At 44.8% G+C, this 16,288-nt stretch overlaps 2 protein-coding genes and 2 pseudogenes across 2 annotated transcripts; 2 read left to right on the forward strand and 2 right to left on the reverse strand.

The window, feature by feature from the left end:
* Positions 1 to 11,298, forward strand: LOC141736948 (microtubule-actin cross-linking factor 1, isoforms 6/7-like). The gene is made up of 6 exons (XM_074571621.1): positions 1 to 51; positions 4,920 to 5,151; positions 5,503 to 5,729; positions 6,427 to 6,549; positions 7,257 to 7,358; positions 11,083 to 11,298. Exons 2-6 carry the CDS (start codon positions 5,106 to 5,108, stop codon positions 11,296 to 11,298), a joined length of 714 nt encoding a protein of 237 aa, XP_074427722.1. The 5' UTR covers positions 1 to 51; positions 4,920 to 5,105.
* Positions 1 to 16,288, reverse strand: part of LOC141736967 (endoplasmic reticulum chaperone BiP pseudogene) — a 110,968-nt pseudogene that overhangs the window by 54,407 nt on the left and 40,273 nt on the right.
* Positions 5,625 to 16,288, reverse strand: part of LOC141736960 (endoplasmic reticulum chaperone BiP pseudogene) — a 26,924-nt pseudogene continuing 16,260 nt past the window's right edge.
* On the forward strand, positions 13,928 to 14,858 carry LOC141736954 (tubulin alpha chain-like). The gene has a single exon (XM_074571627.1). It carries the CDS (start codon positions 13,948 to 13,950, stop codon positions 14,854 to 14,856), a length of 909 nt encoding a protein of 302 aa, XP_074427728.1. The 5' UTR covers positions 13,928 to 13,947; the 3' UTR covers positions 14,857 to 14,858.

Below are 16,288 nucleotides of genomic sequence, written 5' to 3' on the forward strand. Positions count from 1 at the left end.
GGGGAGGCTGGCACAGGCCGACAGGACAGATCTGCAGAGCCGGGAGCTGCGGTGAGTCCTGGGCCCTTGGGTTCCTGTCAGCCCTCTTCTGCCTCCCTGTTCCTCCCTGCCCTTCCCCTTTCCCTCTGGGTCCTGTTTTTCGCCTCCCTGTACCTCCCTTCCTCTCTCTTGCTGTGCTCTGCTCCCTGTCCGCCCTTTCTCTTTTCTCCAAGCCCCTCTCTCTCTCTGTCATCCTTCCTCTCCCTCTACTTTCCCCGTCACCCTTCTTTCCTGCTCCCTGGGCCTCTTGGTTTCTCTCTCTCTCCTCTGCACAGAGGCCCCAGGCTGAGTGTGCAGCTCGCACTGTGCAGTGAGGTCAAACCCATATGGCTACTGGACAGACCTCTCTCTCCCTGCTGAGCATAGAGTAACTAGGATTGGGGTTTTTTTAGCCGCCTCAATTAAGCGACTCCAGTTAGATAGGATGAACCCCGGCTTCAAAGTTTTACTCTGTTTTTTTTTGTTTACTCTGGGACCAGTTAATGAAGATATGCCACTACTATGTACTGGTAAACAGTGGGTTCACTCATTTGTCTTCCTGTTATGTCCACAATGAACAAACAGGCTCTGTTAAGACTAGCTATATAACATGAGCTTGACAAACTATCTTGTTTAGTCACTGTGAACCAAATCATGCTTGCTTTACTTCCAGGATTGTCCCCCCAGTCATTCTGCTTGCATGAGAGGCCCTTCAGATGAGCTTCTATTTTTGCATTTTCCCTGGGCTATGCCATTAGCTGGGATTTGATTGTTAAGTAGAAGATTAATGTCAGGCAATTTTAACACGTAATCTGATCTGGAATACTTGTTTACTGGAATTGTTTACCCAATAGTAGATCGTGGAGAAGATCAAGTCATTTATTGTTGTATTCAAAAAAAAAAAAGGTTCTGAATGTGAATTGAAAACCGTTTTCTGTATTTACTTACCTTTCTGTTCTGATGTATTTACTGATGACTGTCTTTATTCCAAGTCATGGAATTCATAGAGTCGGTTCTGTGTGAGTAGCACGCAGTCAGTTTGGTTTGAACTAAGCCGTGGGCAGAGCACTAGCGTAAGGTTTGGACCCAGAAATGTGCACTCTTGTGGGCCTTGTGTCAAATCATCTATTTGTGCACAGAAATAAACCACACAAAATTATTTTCTAAAAAATTTCAGGCTGCCCTTAGTTTCACCTTTGCCTCTTCTCCGCTAACCAGCATTATTTTCCCTGCTACAAGGTACACAAGGAGTTACATTCTGGGTAAGAGCTAGAGTCAGGGGGATTTGTGTTTTCATTGCTGTTTTGCCCTCAGAGGGCTGCTGAGAGTCATGGTCACTGTCTTTTCAATCTTCTCAACCTCTCCTTCTCTGGGGAGGAGCAAGTAAGCAAGCCAGTATCAGGATGTCTTTTTAAGGGAAGAAGCTTAGTTGAAGACAAGAGGATGTATTTACACCGAGACTGATACAGGCCCTTTTCTGTGCCTTCATTAACTTAAACAAAGTCTGAGCTGAGCGGAACAGAGCATGTGCCTCTCATGTTCCTGCGCAGGGGCTATAGGGTAGAAATGCATGGAGTTCACAGCACCAGGAGGGACAGTGCCTGACAAGAGAGTGGGATTTTCCTGAAAAGGGAGGAACGAGCTGAGAAAATAAATAAAAGTGGAGGGAAGGATCGGGCTACTCCTGCAAAAAACCTTTCCCTTTTGTCAGATCTACGGGTGCAAGTAAACAAAACCCAAATCCTTTGGCAAGTTGGAAGACACCTTGTGACCTTTCACTTCCACAAGTTTTATGCACAGTTTTGACTTACTTAGGGGGTGGATGATGAGAGGGAGTAGACAGCTGAGATAAAATTTAATTTACTTATTAATTACTTGCTAAACTTTGTGTCAATTAAGAAATAGCGCTGTTGTGAAGACAGAGGGGTCTTGTGGCCAGAGAGGAGACTGCTAAACTAGGTTGATAGTCTCTCCCAATCGGTCTTCCTTGTCCGTTTCTCCTTTTCACTGATTTCTTTGACTCTTCCTTGTGCTACTTCCCTCTTCTTAAAGCAAGGATAATTTGAATTCATATTCTTGCAATGCCGGTACCTCTTTCTGTGATGTTCTTCAATGGAAGGGTTTGAGGCAAGTGACAAATACCAACACGAAAAGTATATATGCAGTGGTGTTATGCACATGCCTGGAATATTGTTGACATTTCTGTCATTATAGGTACTAGGTATGGGGAGTGTCTGTTGCCAAGATCATATGCATAGTTAGCATCTTATATTTTGCCTGTAACCAATCATCTGTCCTACGAGAGTATTGCCTGGACCTTTCCAGTGCGTCTCTAATTGTGGTGTTTAAAGCCTGGATAGCTCTCTGTTGGAATGGGAGCCATCACTGGCAGAGCAATCACTACCTTTGTTCAATATTATTTGCGCTTGACATTAGGATGAAGGGAATTTGTTTGGAATTTCTCGCCAGCTGGTTGTGTTAGAAGTGTGGACAGCTGTAATGTGGTGGTGCAAGCATAAGAAACTGAGAAGTTGTTTTGTTTGTTATAGCAACTGCGTGGGCTGATGGCTGAGCACAAGCCTCCTATAGATAAGATGAACAAAACTGGGCCTCAGTTGCGGGAGCTGAGCCCAGGGGAAGGTTTTTCTATCCAAGAGGAATATGTGGCAGCTGACACCCTTTAGAGTAAAATTAAGGAAGAAGTCAAAAAGCGCGCACTGGCACTGGATGAAGCCATTTCTCAGTGTACCCAGGTATCAATTTAAGTTTAAAGTATAATTGGGTTCATTCAAATGGAAAGATACGCAGACATTGTCATCTTACATGTCTGTATCAAGACTAAATTTCTGTTTTCTCTGTATTTTTCAACCTAAAGGCCTGTGAATGTTCGTATCACTGCTTATGGCCTTGATTTTTCTATTTCTTGAGGGGTTATAATTTGATATATTAGTATTAAGACTGCTGCAGTTGAAAAATGGTATTGCTTCTTAATTTTGAAGTAAAAAAAAAGGAACATTTGGTCTAAAAGTGTGAGATTTTATTTTCACTTTATTCTTTTTTCTCTTGCTGGTCCGTTACTAGCTGATGCTTCCTTTGTATATGGATGTCACTGTTGATCAGTTAACTTGAATACAGTCGTGTCTCGAACTTGGCAGCTTTAGTTACAGTCCGTTACCAACGGAACTAGAGGGTAGTTTGGCAGCGGTACCAGCATTTGGTCTTCGTTGCAGACCCACAAGAACTTAACGTAACGTGTGCTTAAGCTGTTATGTAAAAGTATTGCGAGCAAAATTAGACCTCACAAAATGTTGTCGTGAGCATAAAATTCAGATCACGTCCATAAAAGCTGCCCATCTTAGATTCATCAGCCTATGCAGTGAACCTCGGCAGAGGATTGTTAGGTATCACGTTTTGGAGACTTTTAAATATTGAGTTAACTGTCATTAAACCCAAGCTGAAATTCTTTTACTCAACCCCAAATTCAGAAAAGAGCTCAGTAAAACTGTACATGAACCCATACAAAAACCGGAATAAAAATGGTTTGTTCTATACCGCTCCTTTGATAGGAAGCTCCCCCTTTTCTGTGTTCACTGGAAATTAAGTGCTATATTCTGCTCAGGTCCAAAATACTAACTAAAGAAATACACCTTAAAGTTCTCATCAAGTCGACATTCTAAATCATTTTTGTCGTAGGTCATTGTACTTCATGTCATATTCCTAGCCCCTACGGACTGAGTTTAAGAAGCTAAGGAAGAGAAGTGACATATTATCCTGCTTTTGAACTTGTTATAGACATTATGTTTTACTTTAGTCATTCTAAACACCTTCCTTATTCACACCTCTGAAAGATGCATGGAGCTGCACATTTGAAAATCAAGATATTTACTTAGCATTGGAGTCCCTGCTTTGTATGCGGTAGACATTAACATGTTGTACTGGCTAAGTACAGAAAGCAAGAATAAAAATGCATTCTTTGGTAACAGGTAGAGTATAATGAGATGTTGAGAAAATGCTTAATTATTTACGCAATACATTAAGGTTCATTTTCTGTACATTAAGGTATATGCAGATGGCAAAGCAAAACATTGTAACGCCCGGAATGTAATTTTATATAATCTTTCTTTTTATCAAGATACATAAATATATATTATTAGGGCTCTGCACTATGATGGTTTACGTCAGTGTTTGTCTAGACAGTCCTGGAAGAAGAATTATTTAACTCTTCAGGTTTTAAATTATTTTAAGTTGCACTCCGCATCAAAGGCACCACATAACCTATGGAGCCATGTTACATGTTAACCTATGGAATCATGTTACAGAGCTGTAATTGAGTTTCTGGACACCTCCCTGGGCTCAGTCAACTGTGGGTCAACATAACACATGCTGTTGTGTGCTTTTAGTTGCAGAAAGTAACGTTCCTTTACTGCAGTAACAAGCATCGCCTGGGCACTAACAAACATCTTTTTGAATGACCCTACATATCGAATCTTAACCAGTGGTTATATGCCAGTATATTGGTCCTGATATGAAAAAGTATGCATATACTACTCAGGTAAACAGCTTGCTAAAATGATGAAATGGCTCATGAAAGAGCCGATGAGTCATGGCTCTCCATCTTCAGATGGAATGTCTCAGGACCGAAACCAGACTTCATAGTAAAATTCTTCCATCTGAGAGGAAGTACCATTTTGCAAGGTCATTTTTGTAATTTAGATATTGAAAGAGGGGAACAACCACGAAGGGCAGTATTGCAAGTGGCACATACATATGTTGGCTAGAGATGTTAAATATGTTAATTTTAAAGTAGCTTTTTCCAAGAGAATTTCAAATGCCATTTTTCAGTTGGTTTTTTTTTTCCTAATTTCTCTGCCACTTTTTTCTGTCCTTTACCACCCTACCAGTTTCATGACAAGACAGATCCAACTCTTGAGAGTCTGAAGGGCATAGTTGAACGTCTGAGGCAGCCACCTTCAATCTCAGCAGAGGTTGAGAAGATTAAAGAGCAAATCAGTGAAAATAAGAACGTGTCAGTGGATCTGGAAAAACTTCAGCTGGTGTATGAGACGCTTAAACAGAGAGGGAAGGAAATGATTGCTCGCTCAGAAGGAGTCGATAAGGATATATCTGCTAAAGGTAATAGAGGGAGGAAAGTTTCATGTAGTGGAAATGCAGCAAGCTGCAGCATATAAAAATCTTCATTTCTGATGACCACTGATCCGGGGATTGTGTTCTCCTGGAGAAGCTGGAGAAGATGTATAAAAGCAAAGTATTTGTTTAAAATAATTCATCGTGGATATGACCGTTGTTTTATTTTTTAGGGTTATGGTGGCTGTTTCCACTTAAGATTATAAGGAGTGCTGTAAGGAAACAATTTTACAGTCTAAATTTTAAAAGATACCCATATGTTTCTGCTGTAGAACTGTAGAGAGATTTATGGCCAAGAATCGTTTGCCAAGGTAGTAATCTAGTTCCTCTGTTGTTTAGCTGTTCAAGATAAACTAGACCAAATGGTCCTCATTTGGGAAGACGTCTGGAGCTTGACTGAGGAGAGGGAGGCCAAATTGTTGGATGTAATGAAACTAGCCGCGAAGTTATGGTGTAGTCACGTGGCTCTTGCAGCTACTATTAAAGATACTCAGGAGCTCATTGGAGAACTGGAGGGACCTGGAGTTGACCCGTCTGTAGTCACGCAAGAGCAAGAAGATGCTGAGGTCAGTAGAAAGTATTTTGTTGACTTATTTTATTTACAGTATGCGGAGAAAAGACAGAATTACTATGAAATACCACAGGAGGCTATTTTTTTAGAAACCAAGAGGGATAATTGTGTAGAAATTTACTCTAGTGATATCTCAAGAGTCTGTGGTAAATAACGTGTACCAGTTCTGAATTGCAATGAGCATGCAACATGTGCCTGTCCTTATATTTGCATATCTGCTTATAAACGTGTATATAATAAGCACGTCACTGAGACTTTTAAAAGTTATACGTACTTTAGATTCCCTGAGTAATAGGGAACATCTAAATGAAAGGTGTACGCATGTATCCTGCGCTATGTATTATGCTCTAAGCCTGTAATTATTCATGCTGATAGTTAAAGATTTGAGGGTTGACTGACAACCTCTGAAAAAGAAATCACTCTGATTAAAGAAATCTAATTGAAAACTTCCTGGTTTTTTTTTTCATCTCATGCAAAATGACATCATAAGCCATTGTTATAATTTAGACTGATGTCAGTTGATTTCACTCTGACCCTGCAAAAGGATGATTGTGTTTGAAGCGTCAGATTGTGAGTCCAAGGGACTTTAAAGAAACCACAGGCCGAATCCTGCCATGTCCTCTCTTGAAAACAAGCTGTACATAGATTATTAAAGTTAGTGTGAGCGGCATTGAATTTTTTTCTCTTTGTAGGCTGCTAAAGAAGAAACTGATGGACTACAAGAGGAACTAGCAACAGTTCTGAGCCTTGGCTCTGAGCTTAGAGCTGCTTGTGGAGAGCCTGACAAACCTGTTGTCAACAAGAGTATAGATGAGGTATGGGAAATATCCCATCCCCTCCCTGCCCCCAACAAATTTTGAAAATAAACTTTTTGTGGCAAATGTAAGATACCCCTGAAGCTTTTATGATAACATAAGGTTTGCTTTTCAAGTAAATGGATCTTGGCTCGTATTAGTTTAGAATGTATAGAGAATTTTATTTTATCGATTTATGGGTTAAAAGTTCTGTAAAAGACAGAAAGGTTTTTTGTGAAAGAGTCACTGATTAATGTAACAGATGGCTTCTTTTTTGCAATAGGGGTGCTAGAATAAATTTGAAACGTGTCTGGTTTATGCCAAGTGCAACATCTTGACTGAGACAATCCTGCTTGGATGACTACAGAGTACTGACAATTTCTCCAGTGTTCAGCAGTGTATGTTTCTTTTAAGCTACCTTTTTGATAAGGATGCAGTTCCAAATGATTTAATAATACTATTTCCCATATTGACTGTAATCCGTAGGTTAAGAAAACTATTCAATAATCAGTATTGAATTTTACAGCTTTTGTCATCCAGAACGTCGAGTGTGTTCTGAAGGAAAGTAACTATGCAGTGATAAGGAGAACAAGAGTTTTAACATGGAATTAATATGAACTATTCATGCTTAGTTTATTGGTGTTATTGATGAGTGAATAATTAGCGAACGCACATTATACAGCAGTAACATTCTTTTGTCCACTGGAGTAAATTTCACCTATTTGCAGCTGAATTCTGCCTGGGATGCCTTAAGCAAAACACGGAAAGAACGGGCAGATAAGCTTGTTGAAGCTCTGCAGGCAGCTGTTCAATACCAAGATGGACTGCAGGTAAGATGGTGTGATACACCTAACCCAATCTTGAGTCAATAGGATTTGATGTGGTTGTAGTCAAAAATGTTACGTGATTGGGAAGGTGACATGTGTCACTGATTCTAGCGACTATTTTCTTCAGTAGGCAGATATTTTTTCTCGGGCTTGGTTGGGTTGGAGGTTTTTCTTCCATTAAAGACTAAATCTGTTTGGGTTGTTTTCTTCATGTAGTTGTTCATATACTCCTCTATGTATAGATTCGAAATTGATGTCCCCTTTATTGGTAAGACACAAGTTTAGAGTAATCCTGCTCACATTTTCTGGTGGTAGTCAGTACTTAACATAATAGGCGAGTTGAAGGTGTGACATGTTTACATGATCTGAAAGGAATAGAATACAGGTCCGTATACTCACTTGCTGCTGTTTTCTTTGAGTGGAGGACAGTGAAAGAACTTCAATTTTATTCCACCTTTTTTATAAGTCAAATATTTCAGTTTGACTATTTTAAGCCCAAAATATTAATGTAATGTTACTGGACCATTACACGAATTCTTAGCGTAATAATACTAAGAATATAGACATACTGGACCATCATACTAACTCTTACCGTAATTTATCCAATCACAATACTTTGGAAGATGATTCACTTTTAAAATGGGTAGGTGAACTTTCCAGCAGTTTTTTAAGATATCTTTTCTCTATATGTGCTGTATTTTATTTCATTTTTTTGCCTATTCTTTGCAAGTTTTGGCTGAGTGGCAGGCCTCACGTCTTTTGTCAGTGAACAGCTGGAAAATGGAAACATTTGAAAAGTTTTCACGGTCAGATTTTGCAAAACTCTCTTTTTGCCCAGTGGAATTACTGTCTTTCTTGGTTCATTAGATCTTTAAAAACAGAGTTTCACATGACACTGAGGGCAGTTGCTTGTGTGTTCAGTGCAGACCAAGCAGCAGAACACACCTTAATAACAATGCAACATCTTGTTTTCCGGTGCGCCCTGGCTATGTATTTTTCTCCAAGTTCTCTTATTTTCATACTGCACAGAGGTCGACTTGTAGGGTTACATTAGGAACATTGCCGTTGCTTTAAGAGCTTTGTATTTCCTGGGGCTGCACGTTGTACCTCCTGCAAGCTTGGTACTTTGTAAAAGAACTGTATTTAACTGCCGCCTTACGCTCATTTCAATAGACACTATTAAAAGTATTGTGGGCAGATTGTTAGCTACCGCTGCCTCACCCTGTTGAGCGTGTTGGGGGGGTTAGTTCTCCTTTTCTCAAGGAGCTGTGTAGCAGTGGGCAGCTCTGAGAAGCCGTCCTAAGCCCTTCTCCGTAATGAATCACAGATAACAGGCAGGAGGAAAAAGGGCCTGGCAGAGGTGTTTCTTCCTCTATGTAATTAATTGCCCAGAGTGCTGTAGGTGTTCTTAATCTTTAACTGGAGTGTTCTTGAGGTTGTTCTGCATTATATCAGGAGTAAAAGAAGTACCCACAAAGCCTCAGAACTGGGGAGACTTCATTTGTTTTTTGAAGTTCCAACTGCCTTATCCTGAGGAGATTCAGTCACGCTCAGGTATTGGCCATCACTGTCTAATCTGTACTGAATGGGTCGTGTTCCATCTTCCTGATACAGATAGCGTTATCCTTCAACAGAAGTTCTTTTGTCATCATCATTTAAAGTGTGTTATCATTCAGCTGCCACCTTCCATCTTTGCTCCGAAGGAGTGCAGAACAGAGTTTGTCTTGTATTTACCTTTCGGGCTATTCATAAAAATTGCTGATTTACTCAAGAAGTAGAGTACTAGTCAGCATGAATAGTACTGGCAGGATATTGCTGCTAATAGGAGTTCAGTCTTGCAGCATGTACATTCTCGTAACCATTACGTGGAATACTTCAGTTAATACTTGATCCCCTCTATTGCAAAAAACCCTAGGTTCCGCTGAAGCAAGCTGTTTGGTTTGGTTTGGTTTGGTTTTTCAAAGCGCACAGCAATCTTGTTCTCTGGAGTAAAAAATCCTGGTATTTTACTTGTAATGGCACTCCTTGGCTTTCACAGGCTGTAAGGTTATTATGTGCAGGCTTCTTCTGCTGTGACTTTTACGTGTTCTGGTTTCTACCGTGAACAGCTTCCTTGAGGCTCTGAAAGAATGCCTCCACAGCTTCACTTCTGCAATTATAGGCTTTATCTAAATGCTCACGCAGATCACAACATTCCCAGTACATTAGTAAGGTGAAAATCAAAATTTCAGGGTAACAGACCTGGCGAATTCCACAGGCGAATTCCGTGGACTGGTCGTTGGGACTATATGGCCTTCTCGGAGCTGTTCTTCAACTAGCTGATGAAGGTGGCGCAACTTTTCGCGTGACAAGGGCCACTGTTCCACCCAAACAGGGTTATTAGATTTCCAGGTTAAGTTTAAGGTGGCTTGCACCTCAGTGGCCCCTGAGACAAATGTGACCCAATCTGTATTCCCCATTGGCTCATACGGTCTCAGCCCCATAAAGTAATTGGCGTAGTTAACACAAAAGGACGGACTGAGGCAACACGATTTTCGGGCCCCTGGGTCTGAATTATGTGTTTGCTCTGTAAAGGCAAAGCATTCCCGCCAATGCCCATTAATGCCTTCCCCATTTGTACTAACGGCCAGTTCACAGGCCATCTGTCTTTAGAGATGACTCTGACATCCGCTCCGGTGTCCGGAATACCGCTCATGCAAACAGGATCTTTCCTTGCATCGTTAATGTGCACTGCATCAATGGTCGGCCAGCACTGACGGATTGCGTCCGTAGTATCTGTGGGTTCCTGGCTGAGCCAAAGCCTCGGTTCCTCCTTTGTGTTTGAACAACTTTCGGGGGACAGGCACCAAAATACAGCAATTGGGCTATCCTGGAGCCGCAGGGTATTGTGCAGAGGGGTGCTGGGGTCCATTTAGTCTCGCAGGGTATAACACAGAGTAATTTACCAGGGCATGCAATAACATATAGGAAAAAAACAAAAACATATCTCTATGGTACTGCTTTGAATCAGGTGTCCTATTTCTCTTTTTCTGCTGCTTTCTCGTAGCGCGTATGGCATACTTTTGTGCTAATGTGGCACATTCCCCGTCTAATTGTTCCTGTTTGGGTTTCTCTTTTTCTTTTTTTCTTTTTTTTCTTTTTTTTTCTTTTTTTTCTCGTTTTTCTTTTTTTTTCTTTTGTTTTCTTTTTTCTTTTTTTTTGTTTTTTCTTTCTTTTTTTTTTTTCATCACTTACGACTGACATAAAAGTTTGCCTTTGCAACAAGAGCTCACCCTAAAGTTCCTCATTTTCCTACAGAGCATCCTATAGATTTTGGCTCAGCTCCTTCTCCTGATCAACCATGATCTTATAGACAAACAACGAACAGCCAGCCATACGCCCTGCACGGGCGAGCCGTTCCCGAGAGCGTAAGCGTGTCGGCTGGTGAAAACTCCACCAATATTTCAGGACTTCCATCGGTTCTACGGCCCACCCTGGTCTATCTACCTGGGGCAACCTTGTCCACCTTCGTGGCTCTGGCCCAAAGTTTAACCCCTCCTGCGTCCCACATTTTTATACTAAAAATAGCGATTGCACTGACACCATCGCAATTAACAGAGACCCATTTCAGTATCTTTTTTAAGGTCTGGAGGCTCGTATATACGTGATGTTTCCGCAAGAGTCCCTCCATTAGCCCTAGTCCCGATTTTTCTTCTGAAGATTTGTTACTCCCCATAGCTCCCCACAGCTCACCTCTCTTGACGAGGTGATTGAAGCCGGCTCCTGCTTCCTTTCAGCAGCACTTAAGTTCTGTGGGGCTCGCCACTGGTCAAACCTCGTTAATCGCTCCGTCTCACACGGGGCACCATTTGTGGCAATTAGGCATGGACTCCGTTCGGTGCACAAACGAAATCGCTTTATTTTAGGCAGCAGCCTCCTTAAATACCCTCTGCAACAGAGCTAGCAATTTCCCACTGCTACATCCTTATCATGTGATTACACAGCACATCGTACACATACCACATACCATACATGGTGTAAACCAAGACAAGCTAGTCATCTTTAGCAACCCGGCTGGCCTTCAGCGCTCTCTCCTTTTCTTCCTCTTATCATGGCCCAGGTGCTGTGTAGCTAGGGCTTGTTTACTTATCCCACGGTTTGCCGCCAGTGAGAGCGATGAGAACTCCAGGGCTCGTTCCGGGTGCCGCGTCCGCAGGTCCTTCGGCATCCACAATTAGTAGCCACAACTTCAAAGACTCCATTGTCAATGGTGAGGAGGGTGAGTGTTCCACCACCCAGGTCAAACCCAGGATGTTCTTCTCGACCTCGCTCTTGTCCAGTCCATAAGCAATGGCAGCAGCCGTTGGCTCATTGATGATTCTCATCACATTCAGCCCAGCAAAGGTACCAGCATCCTTTGTAGCCTGACGCTGAGCATCATTGAAGTGGGCTGGCACAGTAACAACAGCATGGGTAACTTTCTTCCCCAGGTAAGCCTCTGCAGTTTCCTTCATCTTTGTCAGGACCATAGCAGAAATTTCTTCAAGAGCAAAGATTTTTGTCTGTCCACCTCCAACATCGACTTCAATATGGGGCTTGGCTTTCTGCTCAACAGCCTTGAATGGCAGGTACTCAATGTCCTGCTGCACGGAAGGGCCATTCCAGGTGCGGCCGATGAGCCGCTTGGCATCAAACACAGTGTTCTCGGGTTTGGATGTAAGCTGGTTCTTGGTGGCGTCCCCGATCAAGTGCTCCCCATCGGGCGTGAATGCCACGTAGGATAGGACGGCGTGATACGGTTCCCCTGGTCGTTGGAGATGATTTCCAGCCGGCCATTCTTGAAGATGCCCACACAGGCAGGAGTAGATGGTGCCCAGGTCGATGCCCACCACTGTGCCCACGTCCTCCTCCTCCTCCTCCTTGTCGTCCGCCCACACGGCACCCAGCAGCAGCAGCACCAACAGGAGGTGCCTCATGCCAACCGCTCGCCTGCACCATCCGCCACCGACCAACCGCAGGAGATGAGAACTAAGTGGCTTGCAAATAGGAGGAAAAGAACTTTTTCCTCTGATTCCCAGGGCAAGAGCCCAAACTCAGCATTGTCTTTGGGCTAAGAGATACTGCACATGGGGTTGCACCTGGTCACAGAGGAGAGCAAAGCAGGAAGCAGGTTCAACCAGGAGCTAAGATTTTAACAGGACAGAAAGCTTCCTCGCTTTCTTTCTGAGGACTATGAAAAGTGGTGTCACCTAGACTGCTTCCTCCCATGCTCCCAACCTCCCTACGGTGTTTCTGCTTTCCATGGCTCCCCAGAGCACCTTCCTTCGCTGCAGCACCAGAACCCCTCAGAAGTAAACGCAGGGAGCAGCGCAGCACAGGTGAGACACGGCACGGCAGGAGCGACCCCAGACACTGAGGCTGGGCTCAGCCTAAGAGAGGGACTCATCACAGTGGTTAATTCTGCAGCAGTCACACTCTTCAGAGGGTAGGAGCAATTAAAAGTTATTTTCGAGGAGGAACGGAGAAAAACGACTGTTTTAAGAAAAGAAGAGGAACGCTCCAGCAGCACTGGGACAACCAAAGAGGCCTCTTTTTAAGCCCCTTCCCTGCTGGTGTCCTGTAACGTCTCTTCGTCTCTTTTGTTTGCTTGGAACTGCCTTAGCTGGAAATGCTGCCCGGTCTCAACTCCGTTTGTGAACTGATTATGGTTGAGGGCTCTCTTATTCAGATCTGTAGAAACAGAGCTCATACTCAAGAAGATGGCTCATGGCATTATTTCCAATGAGAAAGAAATCAAAATAGAGTGCAAAGCTTTCTTCTCCCGTTTCATGTCACAAATTAACACGGTTTGTATCACTTAGGGGCAACTTTGAATTTAGAATTTAGGATAAATAGTACTCAACACGACGAGTGGCCTCAACGTTTCAGAGAACTTCCACACATTTGCACAGATTTACTGAGGTGTAACTAAACTGAAATCAAGTCCTAGTTTTTAAAGTAAGAAAGGCGCATTTTTGACTTTTTTTTGGTCTTTCTTTCTGAGACAAAGAGAGAAGGATTGGGGGGGCTGAAAACTACAAGGTTATTTCTATGTTTTGTCCTAGTTTCCTGTCATAACTGATTTTAAAGCTGTAAATTATTTTCTTTCTCAAAAATAGTTACTGGTAAACATCTTGGTACCATCCATGACAACGAATTTGCCAGCAGGGAAGGAGGTGGGTGGTGATTTTAGTGATTTTTGAGTGTATTCAGCAAAAATCCCATGCTGGAATGGCTTCTGTGAGCCTCCGGCGGGAGGGCCCTGAGTGGGGCTGGGGGCACGGGGGGCCTGAGGGGGGGCCTTGGCGGGTGTGAGGGCAGTGGCTGGGCCCGGCTCCCCGCAGGGTGCCTATGTCCTGGGGGGTTTGGGGTGCTGTGGGGTGGCTGCGCTCCCTCAGTGTTGCCCAGGGGGGCTGCAGAGGGGCATAGGCAGCAGAGGGGGGAGCTGGTTTGGGGCCTGCCAGGGAGAGCGGGACTCCTGCTGGCGGGGCTGGCAAAGGGGCTGGCGTGGCTGGTTTGGGGGCTGAGAAAGAGAGGGAGTTGTGTGGCTTTGGGCTGAGGAAGAGGGCTCGAGATGAAATCCGCGCCAGGCCCCTTCTCTCTGCGGGGAGGGTCCGTCCTGGCCCCGCTGCCGAGGGCAGAGGTGGGGCGGGGGTCCCCCAGCTTGTCCCCCTTAGCTCGGACGATCATCAGCCAGATCGTGTCCTCCATCACGGCCTCCCTGCGCTTCGATGGGGCCCTCAGTGTCAACCTGGCGGAGTTCCAGACCAAGCTGGTGCCATACCCTCACACCCACGTCCCACTGGCTGCCTACGCCCCCGTCATCTCGGCCAAGAAGGCTTATCATGAGCAGCTGTTGGTGGCCGAGATCACCAACGCCTGCTTGGAGCCGGCCAACCAGATGGTGAAGTGTGACCCGCGGCACGGCAAGTACATGGCGTGCTGCCTGCTGTACCGCGGGGACGTGGTGCCCAAGGATGTCAACGCCGCCATCGCCACCATCAAAAGCAAGCGTAGCATCCAGTTTGTGGACTGGTGCCCCACAGGTTTCAAGGTGGGCATCAACTACCAGCCGCCCACGGTGGTGCCCGGGGGGCACCTGGCCAAGGTGCAGCGCGCTGTGTGTGTGCTGAGCAACACCACGGGCATTGCCGAGGCCTGGGCCCTCCTGGACCACAACTTTGACGTGATGTATGCCAAGCGGGTGTTCGTGCACTGGTACGTGGGGGAGGGCATGGAGGAGGGGGAGCTCTCAGAGGCCCGGGAGGACATGGCTGCCCTGGAGAAGGATTATGAGGAGCTGGGGGTGGATTCAGTGGAAGGGGAGAGAGAGGAGGAAGGGGAGGAATGCTGGGTTCCTTCTGTCGCTGTAGCACATCCACAAAACGTCTGCTTCAAACGCTTTGGCTTGCTTGTGTGCTGGGGGAGAGAATCCTCGTCGATGTGCCCCTTGGATATTTTACTGCCGCGCTTCCCTTATTAAATGGCTCCTGGTTTTCCTCCCAGCAGATGCAGACTAAAACCGTGTCTCAACAGCGGATTTGGTTCACAGAAATATTTGTTATTTTTTGGTGGTAGAAACGGGGTGGCCGCGCCGCTTCGTTTCTTCGGAATTCCACGTTTTGGATAGATTTTTGGGGAGGAAAGCACTTTCTGCTTAAAATAGAGAAATAATACAGTTTTTCTTTCAAGGTCTGGTTCTCCCAGTCGAACTAAAGTGGTTTTTTTCGACCGTTTAGTTTTCAGAGTCCACCTGGGTGGGGTTGGGCTGGTAAAACGCGGTACCTCTGTCGCAAAAAACTCTAATTCTTTTGCCGCCCGCAGCTGTTTCAAGCTATTTTTCATCTGATTTACAGGCCCTTTGCAGCACAAAGAAGAGGCACCGCGTCATGCCCAAGGAAAATCCAAAGCCAGGGAGTCAAGAAGAGGAGCGCAACAGCGACGGCAGCTCCTCCATCGATCCCAGTCCTTTCTGGTGCTGGGACGGCAGTGCCGGAGATCCGGGTTTTTTCCCCTGTGGCGAGTGTGGAAGGTCAGCTCTTCATTTTTCTTCTAAATCCCGGCTGTTTTGAGGCTCGAAAACGACCCGAGGGGGGCAGAGGGGGAGGGCAGCTTGAGGATTCCCCTTGCCCTGGGGCCGCTTGGCGGTTTTATTTGGCTTTCAACCCCAAAAAATCAGTGTTTTCAGAGTCGGGGAGGCCCTCCACCGAGCCCTGAGGTTCAGAAAGGACCCTCCTTGTGCAAGAATCACAGCGTTTCTCCCTTTTGACCAAAAAACCCTCAAGTTTCGTAGGGATTTGCAGCCTGAGGCTTCCCCACTCCACTCACTCACGCCAAGCAAAATGCCTCGAGTTTCAATTCAACCTCGTTTTAAGCGATCGCACAATTAATTCTAATATTTTAATCCCCCACGATCTGCCTTGTTCAACCACCAACGTCCAAAATTCTGTCAAACTATGCAGCAAAGCATAAGAGTTCCCAAAAGTAGGAATAACGAAGCTTGGTCTAACAAATTTAAAAAAAAAAAGAAAAGACTTAAAAATCCCTTTCTTTTCTAACTTTCAGGGTGTTTGAGAAGATCCAGGGGCGAAACGCCCACATGAGACTCCATCGCCCACAAGATGTTTAAAAGGTCCCCGGGAGCGTTTTTAAAGGGTGGCGAAGCCACAAACCCCCCGCATTCCGCTGACCTCCTCCCATAACACCCGGGAACTGACACCAAACCAACCACGAGGCCAGTTTTTACCGTTTCTCTTAAAAAACCCCACCTTTTTCTCGGCACCTGGGCAGCGGCTGGGCTTTGAGGATTCGAGAACACGCTGTCGCCCCCGCTCTAAAAAGAGAGGGAATAGGGGAAATCGCCCCAAAACGTTCATCATGTCTAACAACGTTTTTCCCTGATGGTCGTGTGCAGC

The sequence above is a fragment of the Larus michahellis genome, unplaced genomic scaffold, assembly GCF_964199755.1.
Source record: "Larus michahellis unplaced genomic scaffold, bLarMic1.1 SCAFFOLD_78, whole genome shotgun sequence".
In the NCBI taxonomy this organism is placed as follows: Eukaryota; Metazoa; Chordata; class Aves; order Charadriiformes; family Laridae; genus Larus; species Larus michahellis.